At 39.7% G+C, this 27,297-nt stretch overlaps 1 protein-coding gene across 10 annotated transcripts in view; it reads left to right on the forward strand.

Annotated features, from left to right (window-relative positions):
* The window catches only part of LOC127508736 (stonustoxin subunit alpha-like), a 553,058-nt gene that overhangs the window by 417,817 nt on the left and 107,944 nt on the right, over nt 1–27,297 (forward strand). The window contains exons 7-9 of one of the 10 annotated variants that reach the window (XM_051887040.1): nt 1,639–1,806; nt 1,925–2,095; nt 15,701–15,874. The exons of the other annotated variants lie outside the window; for them this stretch is intronic. Coding sequence (XP_051743000.1) covers nt 1,639–1,806; nt 1,925–2,095; nt 15,701–15,874 — 513 coding nt within the window. The remainder of the gene's footprint in view (nt 1–1,638; nt 1,807–1,924; nt 2,096–15,700; nt 15,875–27,297) is intronic. 10 annotated transcript variants of the gene reach the window in all.

Below are 27,297 nucleotides of genomic sequence, written 5' to 3' on the forward strand. Positions count from 1 at the left end.
CTCCAGGTATGTGGTACTTTCATCCTGACTATTCTACAGACAGGCATTTGGTACTATGATGTCATGGGTATGAGGTTCCCACAGAGGTTCCCATGAAAGGGAACGTCTCAGGTTACGTATGTAACCCTGGTTCCCTGAATAGGGAACAAGATGCTGCGTCACCTTGCCATACTTCCTGCATGCCTGTGAGCGCCTTGCTTCATCCTATCAGAAGCTAGCATTCTTTGTTCTGGGTATGCTTTATAGTAGGGATGCACGGATACCATTTTTTAAGGACTGAGTACAAGTACCGATACTTTTTTTCTGGTACTCACCTATACCGATACCGATGCCTATACATTTATTAATTTCTCCCTCTCTCTCTCTCTCTTTTTGGTGATGTTGCAGTTTCCAAGCAGAACACAGTGAGACTAATGAATGAAGGACAGATTCTTTGTTATTACTCTAATGAAAAAAGTAATCATTTTTATGTGTTTGTCACAAACTTAAAGAACAAAAATTTCACAGTGTCCAATAACCTTCAAAGGGCATAATTACCAAAATATATAATTGTTGTTATATAAAAAGAAATTTACAAACAATACAACAAATACTATAGAGATACAAATTAAATAAACTTGTTTTTCAGATACAATAAGTTTATTTACCATGTATACATTTATTTAACATCTTTTGTTGTTTTATTAACATTAATGACAAATATAGGCTACAGTCCCTTTAAGACTGAATCCATGGATACTGACACATATCTTGTTTTCATCCAAATGTTTACGTCCACTTAAGCCATAACCGACTGTATTTACGTGAGATACTCCACACGATGGACATTTTGACAACTATGTGTGCATTTGACCATTCAGGCGCGAGGAGAACTGATCGTGCGCTGTCTGAGAGAACTGGGATTGTGCGCAAGAAAGAGAGAGAGAGCGCGTGCGAGAGAGAAAGCGCTTCTGGTCTGTGTCATTCAGCACGATTCCGCCTAACCAGCCTTCACTGATCGATAACGAATTGTGATTGAAAGCATGCAGTTCGCAATGTGTGTGTTGTCATCATTAATTTTAAAGTATTTCCACACCTGTGAGGCTGACATTGTTTCTGCTGCTGCCACCGGTGTCTCTGTGCACGGAAGATTCTGTCACTTAAGTCACGTGAGGTATCCGTCTTTGGTATCGGGGGTATTTTTATGAGTATGAGTGCAAGTACACGAGCTTGGTATCGGGCCCGATACCGATACTGGTATCGGTGCATCCCTACTTTATAGTTTCCTAGTCTGTGACGTCACCCGCCTATGACGTTCCGTCACGCCATTGGACTGATTACACATAATTCACGACACAATCACGCAGATCATTGAGTTAGTGAGTTGAACTGAATCCGTAGCATTCATGTATGATTTGCTGCAGTGCTGAGCACAAATGCACAGATGAGTTATAAACCTAACCCTCAGGAGTTGACCCTGAGGCATTTTTGGGCCTTGTAGATGTTTTGACATGCCCTGACATTTTTGCTTATTTAAGTTCCTCATAACTTTTTAATGGCTAAAGTCTCATTACAGTGTATTTAGCACAAACGTGCTAGTCCAGATTATAAACCCTACCTGACACATTGATATCACTGTTTGTTTTGTTCTCTACACAGGCTACGTGGGTGTAATCTCACTGCTCAGTCCTGTGAAAGTTTGTCTTCAGCTCTACAATCCTCAAAGTCTGTCCTGAGAGAGCTGGACCTGAGTAACAATGGCCTGCAGGATTCTGGAGTGAATCTTCTTTCTGGTGGACTGAAGAGCTGTAAGCTGGAGACACTGAGGTTTGAATTTCAAATATTTTTTTTTTTCTTTTTTTCTTTTCTTTTTTTCATTTGGTTAATTACTGGAAATCACACTGCTGAAATTATTCTGTATGCAATTACTGTTTTTCTTGTTCAGATTGTCCTTCTGCAATCTCACTGCTCAGTCTTGTGAGAGTTTTTCATCAGTTCTACAATCCTCAAACTGTGTCCTGAAAAAGCTGGACCTGAGTAACAATGATCTGCAGGATTGTGGAGTGAAGCTTCTTTCTGATGGACTGAAGGGACACTGTAAGCTGGAGATTCTGAGGTAAATATTTTTTCTTAAAATAATTAACAAAATGCTATTACAATACAGTTTAGATTTGACACATTTCTCCAAACTCAGGTCACTGTTCTCCAAACAGTTAACACAGTGATATGTGAACACTTTGCAATTGGCAGATTGTAAGTTTTCATTAATTTCATACAAATTACAAATCAGGTGAATTATTTTCTCAAAACACTGTCCACAAAATTTTCAAATGTTTTCATAATAGTTAATACAGACAACCATAATATTAATATATCAGGAAAAACAACTGCAGCTCCTTAACTATAAAAGGTAAAGTATACAAATGGCAAGAAAAGAATAAGAATATGCAAGAGAATGGGAAAGTAGTGGAGTGAAGAAAGGGTGTAATGAGAGGTAGAAGAACAGTGGAATGGAGTGATGAGTAGAGTAGAAGAGGAGATGTAGAAGGTACAGATGAATTTCAAATGAAATCAGAGTTACTTAAATGATTATGTGGGAAATCATAGCTTCTCATTTAGAGAAGCTGGGAAAAAGATCTAAAGAGTTACTTTGTCAATTCACTTGTTCTATGTAGTATTGTACTATGTTCATTGTTCGGACAACTTCTGTTCTGTAAATGTACAAACATTTTCAGGATTAAAATGAGAACATTCAGTTTATTTTCAATGGAACAAGAGCATTGTTGACATGGTGTCCAGAACAACACCAACTGGCTGGAAGAAGAAGAGGCCTGTGGAGATGTTGATACAGAAGCTTGTCAAACACTCAAAATTCATTCCCCCCCCATTTTTCCCATGACGCATGGGTTACAGGGGTTATAATACAATTCACCAATCAGGCATAACATTATGACCACTTTCCTAATATTGTGTTGGTCCCCCTTCTACTGCCAAAACAGCCCTGACCCGTCGAGGCATGGACTCCACTAGACCCCTGAAGGTATTCTGTTGTATCTGGCACCAAGATGTTGGCAGCAGATCCTTTTAAGTCCTGTAAGTTGCAAGTTGGGGCCTCCATGGATAGGACTTGTTTGTTCAGCACATCCCACAGATGGTTGATTGGATTGAGATCTAAGGGAATTTTTGTAGGCAAATTCAACACCTCAAACTCGTTGTTGTGCTCCTTAAACCATTCCTGAACCATTTTTGCTTTGGGGCAGGGTGCATTATCCTGCTAAAAGAGGCCACAGCCACCAGGAAATACCGTTTCCATGAAAGGGTGTACATTGTCTGCAACAAATGCTTAGGTAGGTGGTACGTGGTACGTGTCAAAATAAAAACCACATGGATGGCAGGATCCAAAGGAACCCAGCAGAATATTGCCCAAAGCATCACACTGCCTCCGCTGGCTTGCCGTCTTCCCATAGTGTATCCTGGTGCCATGTGCTCCCCAGGTAAGTGATGCACACGCACCCGGCTATCCACGTGATGTAAAAGAAAATGTGATTCATCAGACCAGGCCACCTACTTCCATTGCTCTGTGGTACAGTTCTGATCCTCACACGCCCACTGTTGGCGCTTTTGGCGGTGGACAGGGGTCAGAATGGGCACCCTTACTGGTCTGTGGCTATGCAGCTCCATACGCAACAAACTGTGATGCACTGTGTATTCTGACACCTTTCTATCAGAACCAGCATTAACTTCTTGAGCAATTTGAGCTACAGTAGCTCGTCTGTTGGATCGGACCACACTGGCCAGCCCATGACCCTGTCGTCGGTTCACCACTGTTGGACCGCTTTTGGTAGACACTGCATGAAAAGGCATGTTTCCAGACTGTAAATGTCCGTGCACAAACCCCTAAACAGCACGATTCCGGCAGTTTCCATACATGTGGCTGTGGTGTGCCTGGTTTCTTGACACGGTCACATTCCTTGACTGCAGTGGTTCAACCTTAATTTTATGAAGCAACGAAAATACTTTTTGTGTGCAAAAACAAAACAAAAATAATGACTTTATTCAACAATCTCTTCTCTTCCCTGTCATTATCCTTACGCAGGTGATGCAGTAAGCACAAGCAAGAAACATTTATTGTGTACAATTGTTTTTTCAGGATTTTCAGGATTCCTTGATGAATAGAACGTTCAAAAGAACAGCGTTTATTTGAAAAATAATCTTTTGTAACATTATAAATGTCTCTACTGTCACTTTTGATCGATTTAATGCATCCTCACTGAAAAAAAAGTATTCATTTCTTAAAAAAAAAAAAAATCTTACTGACCCCAAACTTTTGAACAGTAGTGTATAATGTTACAAAAGCTTTCTATTTCAGATAAATGCTGTTCTTTTGAACTTTCTATTCATCAAGGAATCCTGAAAAAAAGTACACAGTTTTTAACATTGATAATAATCAGAAATCTTTCTTGAGCATCAAATCATCATATTATGATTTCTGAAGGATCATGTGACACTGAAGACTGGAGTAATGATGCTGAAAATTCAGCTTTGATCACAGGAATAAATTACACTTTACTATATATTCACATAGAAAACAGCTGATTTAAATTGTAATAATATTTCAGTATTTTTAATTATACTAATGCAGTCTTGGTGAGCAGACGAAACTTCTTTTAAAAACATTAAAAATCTTACCGACCCCTAACATTTGAACAGTAGTGTGTATATATATATATATATATATATTGTATATATAATAGTATATGTTGTATATATAATAGCATGTTATTATTTAGATGGACACTGGTTAACTGTGTCTGCGCAAAGGCATTAATTTTCAAGACAAACAGATCGCCGGCGCCACCACCGCACAACCGCAGGTGTTCATTTCATAATCTCTAAACAATGGTAGCTTATTTAATGTATAAATTAAGATATATGTCCAAAAAAAAAAAAAAAAAAAAAAGGTAAAGAAATGCTACATACTTTGTTATCATGGGGTAATAATCTATTTGGTTGTAAAATATAGGGCTATATGAATTTAAATCAAATAAAATCGATACCTGTGGAATTTTTCAGACAGCATACGCAGTTCAACTAATAAAAATCTTCATCGCTGGCAAACAATAGGATGCGTTTGCAGATTTACTTTTAATTGACTGTCGGTCCACTGCCACATCATCCACCCCAAGTGAGAAAACGCTTCAGACGATTCAGCGCATGCAGGAACTGAACAAATCATTCAAACTGATTCGCGAACAAATTTAGACAGTTTTGCCAACTTGTTTGATCAAGTCTTTGAACAGAATCGACTCAAAAGAGTGATTTATTTGTGAATGGGGCATTGTTCATAAAAAAAAAAGACTTTTAAATAACCTACGCATTTCTTAACATGTACAGTATTGCATTAAAATAAAGTAACTAGAGGAACGTCGCCCAGCGTACCGAAGTAAAAGTACAGATTTTTCATTAGAAATGTACTGAAGTTAAGTACCCACATTTAAATCTACTCTCAAGTAAAATTTTCCCAAAAAATACTCAAGTAAATGTAACGAAGTAAATGTACTTTGTTACTACCCACGTCTGGCTAACACACAACTACTGTCTCTTCATGGCAAACAAGCAGAGAGTCCAACACAGAGTTCAATCTGGAGCAGGGGAGAAGTGTGTCTTCCTCAGCAAGCACTGAACTACCCCAGTATACTCCTGGGCTGCATCCAAAACTGCATACTTCTCTACTACATAGTAGGGGAAAAGTAGTAGGCAAACAAATAGTATGTCCGAATCCTCAGTAATCATAAAAGAGTAGGCGAGAAATACCAGGGTGATGTACTAATTCTCATGACATGTAGACGTGCATATACTAATGTTGCGTCCGAATATGCCTGCTTGCCTACTATATAGTAGGAGAAAACAGTACGTGAAAACTGTAGTATGTCCAAAACCTCAGTATTTATAAAACAGTAGGCGAGAAATCCCCGGATGGCCTACTGCTCCCGCCCAGATTCATCGTGCTCATATGATGGACACTTTAATATCCCATGAGCCCATGTGGAGGAATCATCATTTTCAAACATGGCTGAGGATGGAGATGCAGCTGTTTTCAAGTGTAAGTACAGCAAAGCTGTTAATTTTATGTAAATTTCACTTTTTTAACAACTGACTAATATATATTAAATATGGATAGGCTATATTAAATATAAATGTTGTAAAACGATTCATTTTTATATAGCTAACCAGTCGTGCTTCATTAAGCACACATACTTTTCAAGATTTGTTAACATCATTTTCTAGAAAGCACTGCTTTATCTGTGTACAAACATCTGATAAACGTTTGTTGTGCATTTGCAACATAGACGTTTCCTAAATGTGCGTTTAACATTTGACAGAGGACATTTTTCAGACAGTATGGCAGATGAAACTCTTATAAAATACATCTTCCAGATGAAAACACATCAGATAGCCATGTGGGTGGATTTGGCCTAAGCTTTTGTCGGCAATTTGCATTACACACATAAATGCTTATTTTACTAATTTAAATAAACAGATTTACACAACTAAAGATAAATTCTTCATATGTTTTTTTTTCTTTTTTTTTTTTTTTAAACACACAAATGACAGATCTAACATTAAATCTTGTTTGGGTGTTGCAGGGACTGATGAACACACTCGCCACCTTATCCAGTGGAGAGTGGCTAATGAAGCCCTCTTCACTGGAAAGAGGAATGCTGCAATCAAAGGCTTTGAGTAAGTATACCATAAAAAATAATTTAGCAGCATCGTGGAAGTGCTGCCATGGATGAGGCAATTGGGAGCAGACCCTCCATCACTCCACCTTTCCTTATGGCAATAAGGAAATCATCTGGCCCGGATGTTGCTGTGGCCTCTTTAGCGAGCCCCGAGCCAGTTAGAAAAAAAAGAAAACATGTGGAGGACCTAATCCGGGAGATGGAGGAGAGGGAGGCTGCGAGAGAGCGAGAAGCAACAGAGAGGGAGGAGAGACGATGGCGGGAAATTGAGGAGAAGGAGGAGCATAGAGAAAGAGAGAGACAAGAGCAAGAGGACAGAAGGGAACGAGAAGCTAGAGAAACCTAAGAAAGAAGGCATCGAGAAGCAGTTGAGAGAGAAGAAAGGAGAGAGAGGGAGACCAGGGAAAGGGATGAACAATATCTTGCCCTTCTTGAGTTTATTGCCAAAAAATAAAATTTCTTTATAATAATTTATAATATATTTTTTATAATAATTTATTTATTATTTTTTTTTATGAAAAGCATCCTCAAATCAATCACACATATACATTTCTGTGAACAAGCACCCATACTCCAAACCGCTTATTTTTTTTTAAGTGTATAATGTATTTATACTTTTTTTTTTTATAGTCACCATATAATTTTAATAAATTAAACAAAAAATTCAGAACAAACATTTTATTTGTAGGCATTCAAAGTAAATTACAGACATTTCACATATTTTCTTATATTTTCTTGAGAGGTTAATGTAAGTTAATTTAATTGATCATTGTCTGATCATGATTGTTGTAAGACAAACACAAACATAGCTTTATTTTTTGGTTCACACTGTGCTATTTTGGCCACGATTTGGTCGTCTGAGACAAATTTTACAAATTCTAAAATATTCCTATAATCCTAGCCTAAAATCTGTAGTCTTTGATTGCTAGTTTGACATGTTCACAGACAGCCGGTTAATGACCGTTGCGATCAATTTTACCTCCAACGAAATTCTGGCAGTGTCAGAAGATTTGGTGCACAGTCCTGCAGTGTGATTCTTCTACGATGAATGTCAAATTGTCTTCGTTTTTCAAGACAAGCTGTGATCAAAATTAACAGTAGAGATGTCTTTGTTAGCCACCATTTCAGTCCCGTGTGTAATGCAGCTTACAGTCATCGAATGTGTATGGGTTGACGATGACAAATTTTCATGCTCGTCTGTTTTTGACTGTTGTACAGTCTGACATAAATGACAGCTGAGATCACACAGTGTGACATGAGAATCATGTTCGTACAGTCTGATAAGCAACCATCGTAAAGGACGATTATAAATCAGCGTGCACCCACCTTAAGTCAGGTCCTGAGTTTCAATTGTGATCAGACACACCTGTCTGTAATTTTGAAGTAATCCTAAATAACTTGATTACATTTTTCAGGTGTGTTTGATTAGGACAGGTGCAGGCCATCATCTCTCCTCCCTCTCTGTTGCTTTTTGCTCTCTCTCAGCCTCCCTCTCCTCCATCTCCCAGATTCGGTCCTTCAGCTTTCTCAGAGGCAATGCTGATGTTTTCCAGCTGTTGTTTGAGAGCCACCGGTTTAACACGACCTGGAACAACAGTTACAAACACCTGCTTTCATCATGTGTTCACAACAGATTCCAAACCGCTTTCATGCTTGAAATGTTAAAGGGATAGTTCACCCAAAAATGTTCACCACTGCAAAAAAAGATGATCCCATAATTTACTCACCCTCAAGCCATCCTAAGTGTATATGACTTTATTTTTTTTCAGCCTAACACAATCAGAGTTATAATAAAAAATATCCTGGCTCTCCCAAGCTTTATAACGGGAGTGAATGGTACCTTTGATTTTGAAGCCAAAAAAAAAAGCACATCCAGCCATCATAAAAGTAGTCCATACGACTCAAAAATGATACAACCCACCTCCTCCCTCCCCCACAATAAAAAAATGAATGCCTTTATAGAGGAAACGATATTCATTGACACTCTGCACCTGATAAACAAATAACGTATTTAGGGGAAAAAACTACAACAAAGCTATAATAAAATAACATAAAGCAATCCTTTGTGCAAACGTATAAACCTGTTGAATGTTTCACTGGTAGTCATGGAGAGCAGAAAGACAGATGTGTGGAGCAGATACAGCAGCAGTTAGATTGTCCCGCACATGTTCTTAATCTTGTTCCGGGGTTTTGGGCTTCCCCAACCTGTGGCTCAATGATGTCCCCATTTTTAAGAGCGATATTGTGGAGCACAGCTCAGCATGCTATTACCCTCGGGCACGAAGGCAGGGCTTGCTTCTATTGCCTTAAAGAAAACAGAGCGCCAGCGTGTTTTCATCATCCCGAAAGCTCTCTCGATGATGTTCCGGGCACGGGACTGCTTGCTGTTATAGCGAGCCTGTACAGGGTTCTGTACAGGCTCCCTGTATGGGGTGATGAGGCAGATGGGTTCACTCAGGCAAGGATAGCCACCATACCCAAGGATGCACTTGCCTGCAGGTGAATAAAGGCTGCCAGTGAAACAGGGCTGTTCCTCAGCACCCTGGCATCGTTCATGGACCCAGGATATCCCACAAAGATGTCAATAAATTTCCCACGGTGGTCAGTGATGGCCTGTAGCTGGATGGAGATGTGACAGCCATCGATTGCACCAACTGCTGAGCTGAATGCTGCTGACCCTGCCAGCTGGGCAAAACCTTCTACCGCCACCAGGTCATCTCCGGTTGGCAAAGCAATCACCCTCCTCAAAATCCTGATGATTGCAGAGCTCACTCTGTGCACAATGACATGCACAGAGGACTTGGGGATATCGAAGGTCTGAGACACCACCCTGAAAGAAGCCGCATGACCAAGCCAGAAGAGGAACAGCAGCACCTCAATGTCCCTTTCCCTCCCATGATCGGAATCCAGCCTAATTCCAGCCTAAAGTGACGGACAAGATGGACTGGCGAGAGAGATGGAGGTCATTATGGAGGTCAACTGCCTCATCAAAATACAGCTGCAGGATTGGCACAGCTCTGTTGAGGTGGCAGTAAGATGATGTGGGGGTTTCATTTTATATTCAATTAATACTTGTGTATAAATATATTTATTCATTGGAATGTTTTCTTTTATTCATTTTATTCATATTCTGTTTTAGTCAGTAAAACAAAAGTCATCTTTATTCATCTTTTTTTGAAAAAAAATAAAAAAATAAAAAAATTAAAAAAACTTACATTGCCTATGGTTGAATAGTGAATTCAATAAATTGCCATGATATGACATATCTGTCTAATTGTAAGTTTAAAAAAAATCTATTACAATTAAGTACAAACCCGATTCCAAAAAAGTTGGGACACTGTACAAATTGTGAATAAAAAAGGAATGCAACAATTTACAAATCTCATAAACTTACATTTTATTCACAATAGAATATAGATAACATATCAAATGTTGAAAGTGAGACATTTTGAAATGTCATGAATTGGCTCATTTTGGATTTCATGAGAGCTACACATTCCAAAAAAGTTGGGACAGGTAGCAATAAGAGGCTGGAAAAGTTAAATGTACATATAAGGAACAGCTGGAGGACCAATTTGCAACTTATTAGGTCAATTGGCAACATGATTGGGTATAAAAAGAGCCTCTCAGAGTGGCAGTGTCTCTCAGAAGTCAAGATGGGCAGAGGATCACCAATTCCCCCAATGCTGCGGCGAAAAATAGTGGAGCAATATCAGAAAGGAGTTTCAGAGAAAAATTGCAAAGAGTTTGAAGTTATCATCATCTACAGTGCATGATATCATCCAAAGATTCAGAGAATCTGGAACAATCTCTGTGCGTAAGGGTCAAGGCCAGAAAACCGCACAACATGGGCTCAGGAATACTTCCAGAAAACATTGTCGGTGAACACAATCCACCGTGCCATTCGCCGTTGCCGGCTAAAACTCTATAGGTCAAAAAAGAAGCCATATCTAAACATGATCCAGAAGCGCAGGCGTTTTCTCTGGGCCAAGGCTCATTTAAAATGGACTGTGGCAAAGTGGAAAACTGTTCTGTGGTCAGACGAATCAAAATTTGAAGTTCTTTTTGGAAAACTGGGACACCATGTCATCCGGACTAAAGAGGACAAGGACAACCCAAGTTGTTATCAGCGCTCAGTTCAGAAGCCTGCATCTCTGATGGTATGGGGTTGCATGAGTGCGTGTGGCATGGGCAGCTTACACATCTGGAAAGGCACCATCAATGCTGAAAGGTATATCCAAGTTCTAGAACAACATATGCTCCCATCCAGACGTCGTCTCTTTCAGGGAAGACCTTGCATTTTCCAACATGACAATGCCAGACCACATACTGCATCAATTACAACATCATGGCTGTGTAGAAAAAGGATCCGGGTACTGAAATGGCCAGCCTGCAGTCCAGATCTTTCACCCATAGAAAACATTTGGCACATCATAAAGAGGAAGATGCGACAAAGAAGACCTAAGACAGTTGAGCAACTAGAAGCCTGTATTAGACAAGAATGGGACAACATTCCTATTCCTAAACTTGAGCAACTTGTCTCCTCAGTCCCCAGATGTTTGCAGACTGTTATAAAAAGAAGAGGGGATGCCACCCAGTGGTAAACATGGCCTTGTCCCAACTTTTTTGAGATGTGTTGATGCCAAGAAATTTAAAATCAACTTATTTTTCCCTTAAAATGATACATTTTCTCAGTTTAAACATTTGATATGTCATCTATGTTGTATTCTGAATAAAATATTGAAATTTGAAACTTTCACATCATTGCATTCTGTTTTTATTCACAATTTGTACAGTGTCCCAACTTTTTTGGAATCGGGTTTGTATATTATTGTGCACATGTGTGTAAGGGGGTGCAGGAATGCAATATATAACTACTTTTTACTTACATTTTCTGAATATAAAACCACCAAATGTCTCCAAAGGCGTGCTTTTCGAGCAACAGCCCAATGCCTCCTTTGTGCGGAGATATGGAGCGGCATAATAAATGAAAACGCTGTGATCAAATCAGCAGGTAAGTCATGTAATTGATGAAGGTAATTGCGTGAATCTAGCTTGGGCTCTTTAAATCTTGGCGCTTGTGATGGCGGATTCAGGAAAAGAACATACTTTTTTACACTTACAAAGTAAGTACTTATTCAAAATAACTACCTACTCAAGAGAGTATGAGGTTTCGGATGCAGTCCTGGTCTCAGGCACGCTCTCACAAACGAGCTACAGGTGATAGTGATTTGGCCTAGGGAGGAGTAGAGAGAGAGAGACAGACACACAGAGCATGCAAAAAAACACAGAGCATTCAACCACGCCCACACCTTGGTAAACCACAGTGATACAAATAATAGTAAATCATAATCAAAATAATACGTCCTGGGACGTAACATGTAAGAAATGTGATATATGGCGATGTTTCTTGTTTTATTTAGGAAGAGGATCTAATTTTAGAAAAATTGTCTTAATGAACACTCCATCATATGCATAAAACCTGAGCAAACCTTTTATTTATTTAATCAAAACAGTGGGATCTATATTTGCATTTATATCTGTAAGCAAATTAACCCCAAGGGGAAATATGAATAATTAATCATAACTTGTTTGGATAAGTTAATTGAATTAACTTCATGTAGTCGAATTAATATTACAATCAATCTGTTCGGCCAGCAAACACTCAGTATTGATCGTCAATCAACTCTTCAGAAAGGATATTTTTCATGGCCACAGAAAAAATACTGCTTTCTTAGCATGCAGCTGTGATCAAATCGTTAAATTGACGCTGGTTTATAAGCAGATCAGAATCACCTTGCAAGAATGTGCACAAAAGTTTTAACTAAATCACGAACACATAGCTAGACTAAACACGCATACACACAAGTCACGCATACATAGGAAATGAGAGAGTGGAAGTGAATGAAACTGTAAGACTTGATTTTCCTGCTAGGGCAAAAGCTGAGATCAAGCACCCTGCAATAAAGCAATTAAACTCATCTGGAGAGAAGATCTACACCGCCTTGCCCAAACTCTCCTCACTCATCTATGCAACCTTCTTCTCTCCCCTGAAACCAGGTGTCGGTATAGTAAAAATGTATAATCCTTTTGTCCTGGTCTGGGTATTTAAGGGAAAGAGCAGAGCAGTAATGTGGGATCTTCTGTATCCAAAAACCCCCATGCAGAGATGGGTGAATGTCTGAAGACACTCACACACCACTGTGTGTATATGCATTTCTTAATCTTAGAGTCATCTTTTAGCAGTTAATGTTATGTGTTTAATATTTGAATTGGCTTCTAATTGTCTAACTATGTAATTGGCATGATACATTTTTACCTGACAAATAAGTGTTTTTCTTGATTTATTCTGCATTATTCTTAATTCATTATTTCTAGTAGATTAAAATGAAGGTATTACCGCAAATTTGTGTTCAGGATAGATCATACGGGAGGCTCAATAAATGGAGCATGGGGCACATCATTTGAGACCATTTCGATTTCTGACTATCACTGTCTTAGTAAGTTGCAGTTTTCGTAAATATATAAAAACTATGCTTTTTGTTACGAGTAAGCAGAGCGCGACCGACTTAAAGGTAGATATTTACCCTGCATCCTCTGTCTAAGATCAGAACTGACTAGTTTGTGTCCGTGAAGAGCACTCAGTCAGCCGAAGTGACTTTTCTAAGCGATACCGGGACCGCAGTGAACGAACAATTGAAAATATAAGGTAATCAGAATAATCAAAGATCTAAATTAATACATAACCAATGATTCATTTCTAATTGACATTACACCTTCGCCCAGGCTGTCGGATTCCATTTTAGGGCCGATCGGGGGTTTCTTACAAAACCATAGCATAACAGGGGAATGGAGCTATGAAAAGAGTTATTTAACAAGCTGAAAGAACCATCAGTTTCTCACTATAAAGCACCTTTGTTAACAAAGGGGTTCACAACTTAATACTAAATCGCTGTCTAGTGTTCAAATGTACAATACTTGCAAATGCCTCAGCTGTTAAAGACTGTCCAGATATGCAGTCTCAGGAGAAATTATTGATGGTTTGGTCCGATGGTGAAGTTGTAATCAATATCCTCTGCGTTGAATGAAGAAATGACGAAGAACTTGTGCTGTTAAGATGACCCTGTTGTGGTACTGGGGAAATGCAGGTTCATTCATTTAAGCACATTTGTCAATTAATTAGTGGAAAGGATGCCATTTCTATGGGATGAATGTCTGATTCTTGAATTGAGAACAATCAATGTCCAAAGTGTCTTTGAAGTGTATGAGTGAAGCAGAAGGATGTTAGTTCTCAGTGGGGAAGCCAGACATTACGGAGTCTGCATGGGTAAGGGTTTGTGAAGTTTAACTTTTACAATTGTGTGTTTGATTGATCCAGTCGTTACATATCCCTAATCACTCTTTTGTGCAGTGTAAGTATAGGGAAAATAGTAAAGTGCTTGCAGGATTCTTTAACCTGTAAGTAAATCTGTGGGAATCTGCAAGTGGCTTTCTATTTTATTTTAGTAACAAAGTTAAAAATTTTGTTTTTAAATTTTATTTTATATTCTTTCTTTCACTACTTTGTCATCATAAGATTTCAGGAGCAGTATTGTGCCACCGTTGTCTGTATGAGTTCAAATGCCTTATTTACTTCATTTAAATTCAAGATATAATGTCCAGTGTTTTGGGGTAATATTTGTTTCTTCCTGATAATGCTCTTTTATGAAATGAGATCAATTAAAAATGGTACTTCAGGTTTTGACTCCTGTGGCCTGTTGCACAAAGCTGGTTTCGGTTTCTACACAGGTAAGTTCAAGATTAGTTCGAGCAAACTGTGGTTTTTCGGGCTCATGAAGGTGGTGTCACAGACACGCCAGGCTCCACACTCACCCAATCACAACGCACTCCCTCTCCTGAGTATTAACCAGCCACACCTGACACTCATTAGCACTCATCGCCACAGCAGCATAAAACACCTGAACACTCACTCTCTGTCCGGTCTCGTTAATGCATACTGACCTGTTATGCTTACCTTCAGGACTCCTTTATACGACTACTTACCTGTCTCCAGCGTCCTCCGTGATTCCTTGTGTCTCCACGTCTCCTGTGAGTTTCAGTGTGTTCGTCTGCTCTCCGTCAATCTGCATCCACGTTCCCTGAGAAAACAAAGACAAGTATCAGATCCAGTATCACGTCCAGTCTACATATCCACCTGCTTCAACTCACCTGCACTCTGCCTGCACGCTCTGTTGTCTTCAATAAACTCTGTTTACACTTACCAGTGTCTCCGCTCCCTTCTGTACGTAACAGGTGGATTGGTTTTTAGTGGGTTTCATTGCTATGGTAACTTAAGCTACACGGCTAACCTGCTCTGGAGCAGGTTTTATTCTGGGTTAGAGATCGCAGACCAAAACTCGACCCATCAGCTATGAGTAAAGTGACACGTATCTGATGTAATAAAGCCCCTCCCCCTGTATCTCTTGCTCCAAATAAGTTTTAAGTGAAAACATTTTAGAGACATATAGCGCCAATATGCTTTGGGCGACCCGAGTTCGAGTCCCGGCTCCTTTCTCGATCAATGTTATTGGCTGTTTGTCACATGTCACACTTTCAGGTGCACGTGCTTCAGAGTTAATAGCAAAAGTCTGGATTAAACCTGAGTTGACAAAGAACGTTTATACTGAGCTTTGTGAGCCTGTTGAACCTGATCTAAACCAGGTTGAATTTATATAGATTTGTCAACTCCAAACCTACTCTGAAACTCAGAGTTTATTCAACTAGCTTCATGCAACAGGCCTCTGGTGTCTAGTGACAATGTAGAAATGCTTTGCTACTGTTCATAAGTATTTTCCTACTTTACTGGAGTAATAAATGTTTCTGTGGTTACTTTTGTGACTGAAATTACAGAAAATAACAACTACCACCCAAATGACTGTGTGTTAGTTCCATCTGACTGCCAAACTAATGTGATGTGGACTGTTGATGTGTCTTTGTAGGTTGTCTGGTTGTATGGTAACAGAAGAGGGCTGTCGTGATGTGTCGTCAGCTCTGAGTTCAAACCCATCACACCTGAGAGAGCTGGATTTGAGCTACAATCACCCAGGAGATTGTGGAGTGAAGCTGCTCACTGATACACTCAACCATCCAAACTGCAGACTGGAAAATCTCAAGTAAGTTAAGCAGGAAGAGTGTTTAAGTGAATAAGTTCTACTATGTTGTAGTGCATTTCCCCAACTTAGGGTGCTTTCACACTTGGGTTTGGACCAGGCAATCGAACCAAGTTCGATTGCTCCACCCTCCCCCTGCCCCCTCTGGACTGTATTCAGATAATATTATTTTTAGGTTTGGGTACCGTTCACATTTTAACCAGTACCGGAACCAGTATCGGTACCTGAAATTCAGTGCCAGTACCCAGTGGTACCTTTTTCAGTACTTTACTTTCTGTGTATTAACAAAAACCTCTCAATTTCAACATATATTTATTTTAGAAATTTTACACACTAGACAAAATAAAACTGTTACGTTTGCATATGCATGAGAACACATTACAGTGGAAAATTCAAATGTCACGAAAGACTTTTCTTGCGCTGTTCTTCACCTCTGCTGTTCAGCGTTGTGTTCGGACACATGTGCCTGAGTGTATGTTTCCTCAGCACAGTTGCACAAAAGTGTTAATTTTCCTCATGATGCTGTCAGAGCCGGAGTTTGACTAACAACACATGGAAAATATGACTGACAATATGTAACAACATGCGGAGTACGCATGAGAGCGGTTTCTGTGTGGAACGCTGTGATGAGATTAACAACGCTCACAATGCAGATGATAGATCATATATGGACTGGAGTAAGCACGTTTCAAGTTTCTATGGACATATGGCAAATAGCATTGTTTCAGTCTACATCTGGTTTTGTGAAATGTAACCACACTTCAGAATGTTTAACCATTACCCTGTGTGTTGTGTTTGAACGACTTGTTTGGGTGATGTCGCATGGTCTCTCTCTCTCTAACATACCTTACTCTCACGCCCAGATGCATTCTCAGGTACCGAAATTTGGCCCCGATAAATTTAATGTGAATTGGTATATATATATATATATATATATATATACACACAGTGCTGCTTGAAAGTTTATGAACCACTTGCAGAATCTGTGAAAATGTGAATAATTTTAACAAAATAAGAGGGATCATACAAGATGCATGTCATTTTTTATTTAGTACTGTCCTGAGTAAGATAAGATATTTAACATAAACAATGTTAAGTCCATAAGACAAAAAAAAAAAAAAAAAAAAAAAAAAAAAAAGCTGAATTTATAAATATGCAGTTAAATGAGCAGTTAAACTGCCCAATATTCTTCAGAAAAAAGAAAAAAAAATCCTCCAGGTCCCAAAAATTCTTCAGTTTTCCAGCATCTTTTGAGTATTTGAACCATTTCCAGCAGTGACTGTATGATTTTGAGATCAGTCCCTGTGGCCCCGCTCTTCAGAAGCTAGTTAACAGTTAGGCCCCAGCTAAGCTCTCCCTTAAGCCCGCTGGACTGACGTTCAAGAGTTGTGTTGAATGTGGGTGGCTTTTTAAAGTCCCCCATTCCTCTAGGGATGAGTGTAGATATAATTTCTGTTGTGGTAGATTCCCTCTGGTAGGCTTCCACCCCGTAGCTTTCTCAGATTCAGGCTGCTAGTACTCCCTTGTTAAAGGAACATGCCACTATTTTTGAAAATAGGCTCATTTTCCAACTCCCCTTGAGTTAAACAGTTGAGTTTTACCGTTTTGAATCCATTCAGCCGATCTCCGGGTCTGGTGGTAGCACTTTTAGCTGCAGCTTAGCATAGATCATTGAATCATTTTTGAGCAGTGTTGTGCAAGTTACTTCCAAACTGTAATACATTATAGATTACTTGTTACTGTTATTTATGTGTATATTAATGTGTATCTTTTTTATTTGCTTGTTACACAATGGAGCCTAACTTACTGTAATAATTATTTGACGTAGCCTACTTTTACACTCAGAATTATTCCTTGGCATCCTCACATACTAAACTGCATTTATTTAAACTGTTTGTGTGCTGGAGGTACGCTATTACATCGTGTACAGAGTGATGTTAACATTTAAGCTCTGGTAAGAGAAAATGGCAAAGACAACTATGCGTTCATCCTACCTGGTGAATGCAAAGCCAGTGTGTCTTATCTGCAACGACGTTGTTGCTGTTTGCAAAGAATATAATGATAGGGGCCGTTCACATGTCTAAAAAATGAATGGAAAGCGCACCCGCGCCTCTTTCTCCTCATTTCCAAAGCGTTTGGGCTCCCGTGGCATCTGTCATTGCTTTGCAACCATGAATTGCGCTCTCCAGACAGATCTACTTCAGAACCACCCGCTATCAAAATAATCTGAGCTAATTTTGGGCTAAAAGTGTGTTGTAACGCAAGCGTTACTGAACATGTACCAGGTAAAATATTACTGAAAGTTGATTAGTAATGCCTTACACTACTGCGTTACAGCAAAAAGTAATATGTTACTGTAATGCATTACTTTTGTAACGCGTTACTCCCAACACTGTTTTTGAGTGAGATGCTAACCATGGGTGCAGCAGGCGCAATGATATTACGCAGCGCCTGAAAATAGGCTAACTTCCGTCAACATAACCAACGTGACCACCTGCTTGCACAGGTAGCGTGCCTTGTGTAACGTGTGTAAAAGTGTTAAATTGATGCATAAATGCAGACAGTGCCATCTGTCTGCTGCGTGATGGCATTTAGCATGTGAAATAGGGACCGCCCACAGCAGAGATAACGCAACATGCTGCGGGTAAGTTGCACGTTTTCAGCAGCCGGAGAATTATACATTAAAATGATTAAAAACACATAACTAACTGCTTTATTGAGGATTTATCCTGCAGTAAACCACTTATGGAACTGTTGATATGTGTTTGGCTTCGAATGTGTTGTTTTATATTAAGTTATTTTTAGTTTGTATTACGAGGCCCTATCGTAATTAATTTGTGCATTGATTTGTTTAATGTAGAAGTCATTTAATTCTCAGTGCTGTTTCCCTTATTTCTACGTGTTAGGTAGAAATTTCATTGTGCAGGTATGTTGTAAGATGTGTTTTAATATGTTTAATGTATTAAAGACCCCCTGTAGTGAAAATCAAGTTTTTAATGTTGTTTATTTGAAGAGTTTGGTTCCAAAATGTAATAAACGCCATTTATTAAAAAAATTGAGTTTCCGCCAAAATCAGTATTGTATCTGGTCGGTATTGAAAAGTAATTTATTAATTTTGCGCAAAATGCGATATCCGTCGTGTTATTCTGTCATGTTTTCTCCCTTTCTTTCCAAAACGCGACAAACACCAGTCTCCTTTCTCTGCAGAACGCGCTATATCCGCTCAGCCAATCACAGCGCACCATTCCACACACTAAACAGTAATGGCGGCGCTCTGAATACACCCGGCTTCCTAGTTTTCCTTACTTTGTGATCAACAAAAACAGAAAAATGAATAATTTTGACGGCATTAATGAACCTGTGGTGGTTTCTGCGGTGGGTAAGAAACGTAAGTCATCGAAATGTAATCATTTACGTGAGGAGATTAAGAAGATGAGGCACTCGAGTCAGGAGGAGGAAAAATGCCGGCTCTTGCTTGTTCCACGTCAGCATCAAACTTCTGTCACGGTCCCCAAAACTGAATCATGGACAGTTTTTAAAAGCCGTTTTTAATACCAATGTACTCTGCAAATGTGTTTATTTTAACCGTGCGGTGGCGCCAGATACTCTTTAATCGGTCATGACAAACGGAGACATAATTCATTTATAACATTAACAAGATGACTTGTTGAATTAATTTTGGGAGCGACGACTGAATATTTTTAGTAAAATGACTGTATATAAGATTAGTATTGACAAAGTTCAGACGCTGTCATATATGTGAATCAACTTACTTTGCTCTGTATTTTTTTAATATGACAAATAAATTTTATATTGATGGATTAATGGACCCTTCGCTAAGCCCCGCCCTCCTTAGTTACTGTTGCTGCGCCTGTCAAGCTTTCGCGCCTGGCAAGTCATTTACAGTATGTATGCACCGGTGTCAGCCCCTCTGAAGGCAAGTCCCCAACAGTGCCAGTGCTGTTTTTAGCCACATAGGTCTTGCTACCAGGTAGCTGGCCTTAATAGGCCACCCTGGAGGCTAGTGCCCAGCAGTTTGGGTTTTTGGCAGACGGACATAGATTTGCTTCAACTAGTTGGCCTTAGCAGGGCTCTCTGAGAGCAAGTCCCCAGCGGTGTGGGTACTTGGCAGCTAGCAAACACTTACTTTCAGTTTGTTAGCCTTAGTAGGCCTCTCTGAAGGCGAGTCCCTAACGCTTTGGGTACCGAGCGGCCAGCTGAACTCGCTGTCAGGTAGTTGGCATTAACAGGCCTCCCTGAGAGCCAGTCATCTACAATGGGTACATGGCGGCTAGCAATGTCTCACTGTCATATAGTTTGCCTTAGCAGGCAAACTGTACGCTTGCAAGGGTCGATAGCGCTATGCTGAGTCCTGCGCTCCAGGATGCCCATCTCTACGATTCAGTCTGAGTTGGTTTACTGCCATTTTGCAGTCCCTCTTTCTGAATGTCTCTTTGGGAGACAAATGTAATTCAGAGACTTTGTTTCTGAGAAACAGACAGGTTGCTGGCCAGACTAGGTTACAAGTAAAGTAAGAAGAAACCAGATCAGCCTAACTGGTGGCATTCAGGGTTCACTTTGTTCCCCTGAGAAGTGACTGGCTGGGGTTCCTTCAGGCTCCCTAGCCACACTTCCTTAAAGGGACCTATTCTGTGAAGTTGTGGTTCCAGGCCTTCATGTGTTATGGGGGCCTCTTTAAGGCTTATAGCTTGGGCTTTGACCATAGGGAGTGCTGTCACTGTTAGCCCAGTTGTGACCCGTAGGGAGAGTGATTCTGGGATTTCAGCTGATACTGCTTGATTCTGATAGTTGTCACTGCCATTCTTTGGCATGCACTCCCCTCAGCATGGTGGCATAGGTATATCATTCTCCATGGCATTTTGATACAGTGCGAGTTCCCTTTCGAAAGGGAATGTCTCATGTTACGCATGTAACCATGGTTCCCTGAGAACAGGAAACTCCCAGAACACTACGTCTCCCAGCCATGCCTCAGGGCCCGCCTGCAGAACAGTCCCTTCAGACGATTTTGGCGCCCCTTATATATTTTCGGGTCACACCTTGATGATGTCATGGGCTGTCACCGGTCAATATGATTCTCGTGATTTGATAAGCGCTTCAGACACCGGTTCAGGCGGAGGCGTTCCCCATAGCGTTTCAACAAAGCGCCTCGTCCTTTTCACAGGGAACCATGGTTACATGCGTAACCTGGGACGTTTTCTTTATTTTGCAAAAAGCACAACATTTTGTTTTTACTGTGAATGTAGACAAAAGAAGACATTTCACAGATTAGAATGATGTATATCTGACGAAGTATTTTGAGTTTCTTTCACACTGGTAAGAAAAAACTGAGGTGGTATCGCCAGCGCAACCACCGACCCCTGAGAGTTAAAGTCTCAGTTAAATTGTTGAAGAGTTCATTTATTATATAAAATCCAATCAGAGATCTGCATGTCCCATCCATGGGGATGCAATGATGAAGCAAGGTTATGAGGGTGTTGAGAAGCAGAACCAAGCAGACTGAGGCTACATCTGCATTTATCCGCATAGATTTGAAAACTGAGATTTCCTTTCAAAATGCTCTCTGTCCACAATAAATGTCAGAAAATGCTAATTCACCTAACTGCACTTGTAAACCCTCATAAAAGCTTACTGAGATGACACAGACGGAACAAGACTTAATAAAGATATCACACAATTTTTCTGGAGGAATCATTTTATATAGCAAAATATCTCACCGTTCACTGATGCGGACACACTCACTCACCAGTATGTTTGGTCTAAAATGCTACTGCTCTCATATTTTGCTGCAGGACAGCAAATGTGAGTAAAGTTTCTGTCATCTTTGCAGGACTGTGATATGAAGAGTGTGCAAAGTAACATATTTTAGCAACTGTGTGAAAGTGAATAGCACATAACAGGCATAATACCAGTATAAACATTAATATCTATCGGTACAATATGCGTCATAACTAAACGTGCCATCATTTTCAAATACCTCCATTTTCATTTTCATATTTTTTTTTTTTTTTTTTTGCCATCTCAGTGTGGGACAAAAGGCCAAAATAGAGAAAAAGATGCGTTTTCAGATGAAAATGTATTAGTGTGGACAAGGCTTGAGGAAGCTGAACTTTAGCTGCAGTGTGAGCCTCTTTTCTATTAATGTGCCTGTAGATGAGGAATAAGAGAAAAACTGTCAAATTCACTCAGTATTAGGGATGGGTAGTTCGACACCCAGTGTCGACACGTCACGAGTTTTCGACACACTAGTGCTCCGAAACCGTGTTCCGGAGCATTGCTGGAAATGAGGCTGTCACGTGACCTGTGGAAATGAAGCTTCCTTACTTCACTGACATGTCATTCCAGACTCAAACAAACTAATATTTTCTAAAGCTGGTGACGTGATAATTAATAATAAAAAAAAGGAGCCGCTTAAGCTCCAGCACAGTAAAACAAATGATATTCTTGAAAAAAAAAAGAAATTGCATTTGTATTTGTGCATTTGTTTTTTTGTTTGTTTGTTTTTTACAATGAAAAAAACCCACAGACCTAATTTATTGGCGTATTAAACATTCTATTTAGAAGGTGAAAAGATACAAGTTTGATGCGAGTAAAAATTAACAGAAAGTCTTTGTCATTGTTTTGTGCAAATAACAATAAATTTTTGCTGCACACACAGGCTCCACCATCTTTCTAATGATACATATGGTTAATAAATATACAAATAAACTTTACAGTGACATCCCAATGAACAAAACTGAATGACATAGGTAGTGTAGGAATTTTTATTGACCACCAGATGGCAAAGTAGAGAACTGTTTCAAAAGCTTCGAAGCACCAATGCAGTCTGTTGTAAAAGCCTCGTTCGGCACATCCCTACTCAGTATTACTTGATCTATTCCACCTCTCATTTACAATCAAGTACAGTTATTGTTGTAGTCACTAAAACTGTCAGGGTTCTGTCACTTCTGTCTAGTTTTTGTGACAGAGCTCTGACACTCCTGTTCTTGTCCTGTCTTTGTGTGAGCGTACGTCTCGAGAGTTCTCAAGCCGTGCGCTCTCTTGTCTGCGTGGCTTGTTTCATGTTGGGAGCGTGGCGTTCAGATCCCGGCACTCATGTCTAGTTCAGTTCTGGTTTCGTGTCGGGATTCGGACACTTGCACTCCCTGTTCTGTCTTTATTGTGAATGCACAGTTTGTGTGTACTTTCACTTGCCGTGCGCTCTTGTCTCGTGTTTTGTGAGCGCCTGCTTGGTTCTTATTTGCCAGGCGCTCTTGTGTTGTCATGTTCTGTGTGAACACGCAGTCTGTGCGTTCCATCTTGTTACCTCATTATTGGTTCATTTGCCCCACCTCTCCTCCCTTGTTACCTGCCTTGTTTGCTCTCCTATTTATTTTCCTTGTGTTTGTAGTCCTGTTCGTCGTCGTATATTCTCTTGTGTTTTCTCTAGTCAAGTAAAGTCAAGTCCAGCTTAGTCTAGTCTTGTTTTCCCCCTTGGGGTAGTTTTTGTTGTGTTTTGTTTTATTTTTTATCAATAATAAAGCCCTTCAAACCTGCATTATTGAGTCCTCGCTCCTTCCCTCACCAAAACCTGACAAAAACATTCTAGAAAACAGTCTGAAAAAACAAAATTGTAGCCAGACCACTAAAGTCTTAGACAAGCATGGTGAGAAGTGAAAAAAGTGCAAAGAGAAGCAGGTTAAAAACAGGGGTCGTATTCACAAAACATCTTAAGGCTAAAAGGCTCCTAACTTGCTGATTTAGGAGAAACTCTTAAAAATAATGGGTGTGTTAGTCCTAATTTTAGGACTCCTAAATTTTTGCTCTAAGAGTATTTCACAAAGCATTTAGCGCTAAAACTAGCTCCTAAATCTGTGAAACGTTAGGAGTAGACAAGAGGACTCCTAGGTCACTAAGACCAAATCACAAACAATCCTAATGGCCATTACTGCCAATCCTACTCCGCAATCTGCCCAAAGACACTGTACATCATTGAGGCAATAGCGATAGAGCCTTGGGTGCTAAACCTTTTCTTCATAAATGCAATACATATTTTGATTTATAGATTTGAATAAAGCAATAAAACTCATCTGGAGAGAAGATCTCAAAGAAATAGCATAGGACAACGACTTGCCCTAAACTCTCCTCACACATCTACAGTATGCAACCCCCCAAACACACACGCACACACACCCTCCTTCCTTTCCCCTGACTCAAGTCACTGAAAGTTCTCCAGGAAGGCATATTCTATGTATAATGTATCTAGTGTATCTATTGTTTTTTTCACTTTCATGTTTGGTATCATTTTAAATGTCTCAGTGCGATTGGTAAAATGGTCTCAATTTCACAGGAGTCACTGGTATTATGAGGAAGACTGAAAACTAAGGAGAATTCTGTCCTCCTTTTGGGTGGTGTCTCTTCAAGATATCTGAAATCCCACTCCTCTCCCCCCAAAACAGGTGTTAGTGTAGTAAATATTTACAATCCTTTTGTTCTGGTCTGGATATTTAAGGGAAAATGCAAAGCAGCCGTGTGGGATTTTCTGTAGCCAGAAACCCCCATGCAGAGATGGGTGAATGTCTTAAAAACACTAACCCACCACTGTGTGTATATGCATTTCTTACTCTTAGAGTGATCTTTGAGCAACTGATGTTATGTATTTATGACTTCTGAATTGGCTTCTAATTGGTTATTTGTTTGACATGATACATTTTTACTTGACAAATAAAATGTTATATTTGATTTACTCTGGATTCTTCTGAAATTATTATGACCAGTAGATTATTAGAGTCCATATTTCCACAAATCTGCATCAGGATAGATTCAAACCAAAGGCTCAATGAAAGGAGCATGCTGCACATCATGTGAGACCTTCAGATTTTTGTCTATCGTTGATTTAGCAAGTTGCAGTATCGTGACTAAGAAAACTGTGTTTTTGTTTGAACAAGCATGTGGCGGTTCGACTCAAATGCATTAGTAAACTCTGCACCCTCTGACTAAGATCAGAAACTAAAGAATTTGTGTTGTGAGATCCGCACAAACCCGGGGCTTGTGACTCTTGTGATATGGGTCCATAATGAACGAATAATTGAAAGTATGGGATACCCAGAATAATCAAATATCTAAATTAATACATGACCAATGATTAATTCCTTAATTAGAAACACGATCTAAGAGTAAAAATCATTTGAAATTGGAGTTAGATTAAATGAGCAGCTAAATTTCAAACTAAGTTCTAAAAAATTAAGTGAACTTCACAGGGGCGCTGAAAAGGCATACACGCGTTAAACCTTTGCCCAGGCCGTCGGATTCCGTTCATTGGGCCGATGGGAGGTTTCTTACATGATCAAATAGAATAAAAAAATATAAATCCAATAAGCGTATTTTGCATGCTGTCCAAGGGGATTGAGGGCTCCGAGCTTTGAATTTAGCCCAAATCCAGAGTTCTCCCCGTATCCCCAGGACCCCAGCCGAGAGTGATGAACGGGGTGGCAGAGGGATGCAGAAAACTGTCGAGGTAACTAGGTGAGTCGGCTCTCATCTGTGTATATATATGCCTCCTCTCTAGCTCATTAGCACTCCTCCCAAACTTTGTTTATAAAACATAATTTGTCACTTGAGTTCTCTCGAAATGCAGACATGTAAGAGGCGGACAATTAGTTGAACATATAGTTTTATTAGTGAAAATTAGCCTACATTTTTAAACCTTTATTTGAATATGGCAACATGATACCTCATTCTACAATTTTTCTATGAATAAATCACTGACAGAGAATTGTAGTGATATTTACTCAATTCACCGGTGTTGTGGTGATTTTTGATCATGTGTCACTTAAGGTGTGGTTATGAGTGTATCAGATGACCCCTCACCCCTTTTGTAATACAGGGCACCAGTCAAGAATACCATCTTTACAATTTAAGAACACTCCAAAAAGAGTTGCTTCTTATGAAAACCACCTAATGGCTCTGGTAAAATGGTGATAAATAATTGCTTATTTATCATTCAACAAATAATATCCCTATTATTTGTAACAAGCTGACCTCAAGTAACTGTTATCTAAACAGGTTAGAAAAACACATGCTGCATGTATAAACTAATGCCAAGGTCTCTAGAAAGAGGTTTGGTAAGTTTATATTTACGTTCCACACAGTCGAGTGATCAGTCCGGTAGCAGAGACATCTTCCACTGATGATGCAGGCTGCGTGCAGTGGGAGGGCGCGGAGTTGCGATCCAGTAGTCGTGCCACGCTGGGCTGGAGGATGCTGAACTTCGGTTGCACCAAGAGGGTCCTTTAGGATGGACTGGGCAGCTGGGTCAGATGAATCTTCACAGGTTCCTTTGCAGGCTGGCTGCGTCGCTGAGGAGCCGTGTGGTACAGGCAATGTCTGCCGATGCAGAGGTCCTTTACGGACTGGGCTGCGCTGCTGTAATAGCCGTGAGGGTCAGATGAAGTCCCTCAATGCTGGGGCCCTTTTTGCAGCTAGAGTGGAGCTGGAAGCAATGTAAAAGGTTTTGCTCGCGAAAGCTTCACCTTAACCGTCTTGTAGTCTCTTTTCTCATCAGGTCAGAAACTCAGGACGTGGGGTGTCTGTTAATGTCTCCTTCCCCGTTGAGCTGGAAATGCAGAACAATGGTGTGTCCACCCGGGGGACATATTTATCCCTTTCTAATGAGGAGGAGATTGAAATGTGGCGCCTTGCCGATCCTGGAGTGTGATTGGCCACTATTATCTGAAGTAGCCCTGGTGTTGCCTAGTGTGGAACTCATTTGCATAGCATAAAGAACAGTGTTAAAATTAGTGTCTTTAACATTTTACCCATACATTATTTCTTTACCAAACCTCTTTCAAATTATTAAAGGCATCGTAGGGAACAGATAGACACCAAACGTGATATGAAATGGTTAAGTCATGACCTCTTGTGTTAACAGTCAGTAACCATGAACATAAACTGTACTTTGCATGAAGATGGACCGGATGCGATGCAGTTTAAATCAAATTAAGGCCTCCAAACAAAGGTATGAATTAGGCCTGGACGATTATGACCTAAAATCAAAACCTCAATTAATTGAACATTTTACCTCGATTACGATTAATGAATGATTATTTTGTTTGTTTGTTTTTTCCTTCATAGTTCACTTACAAGGTTTGTACTGTAAATATGCTTGACTATTAAAGATGGTATATTTTTTCCTTTTGAAAGAGTGATCTGACATAACAGCTCACTTTAAGCAATTGTTTTATCTTACAGATTTCTGCTCATTGTAAATTAGATATAGATAAATTAGCACAGTACCAGACAGTAGGTAATGAGAGTGAAATTAAATGTAATGAAACGCATGTGTGAATTAGTCATACAGTCTCTCTATTAATTGTGAAGCTGTGGGTTGGAAATAGTTCCTTCAAAAGTAGAAAAATATATGCTATAAT

Source organism: Ctenopharyngodon idella, chromosome 3 (genome assembly GCF_019924925.1).
Source record: "Ctenopharyngodon idella isolate HZGC_01 chromosome 3, HZGC01, whole genome shotgun sequence".
In the NCBI taxonomy this organism is placed as follows: Eukaryota; Metazoa; Chordata; class Actinopteri; order Cypriniformes; family Xenocyprididae; genus Ctenopharyngodon; species Ctenopharyngodon idella.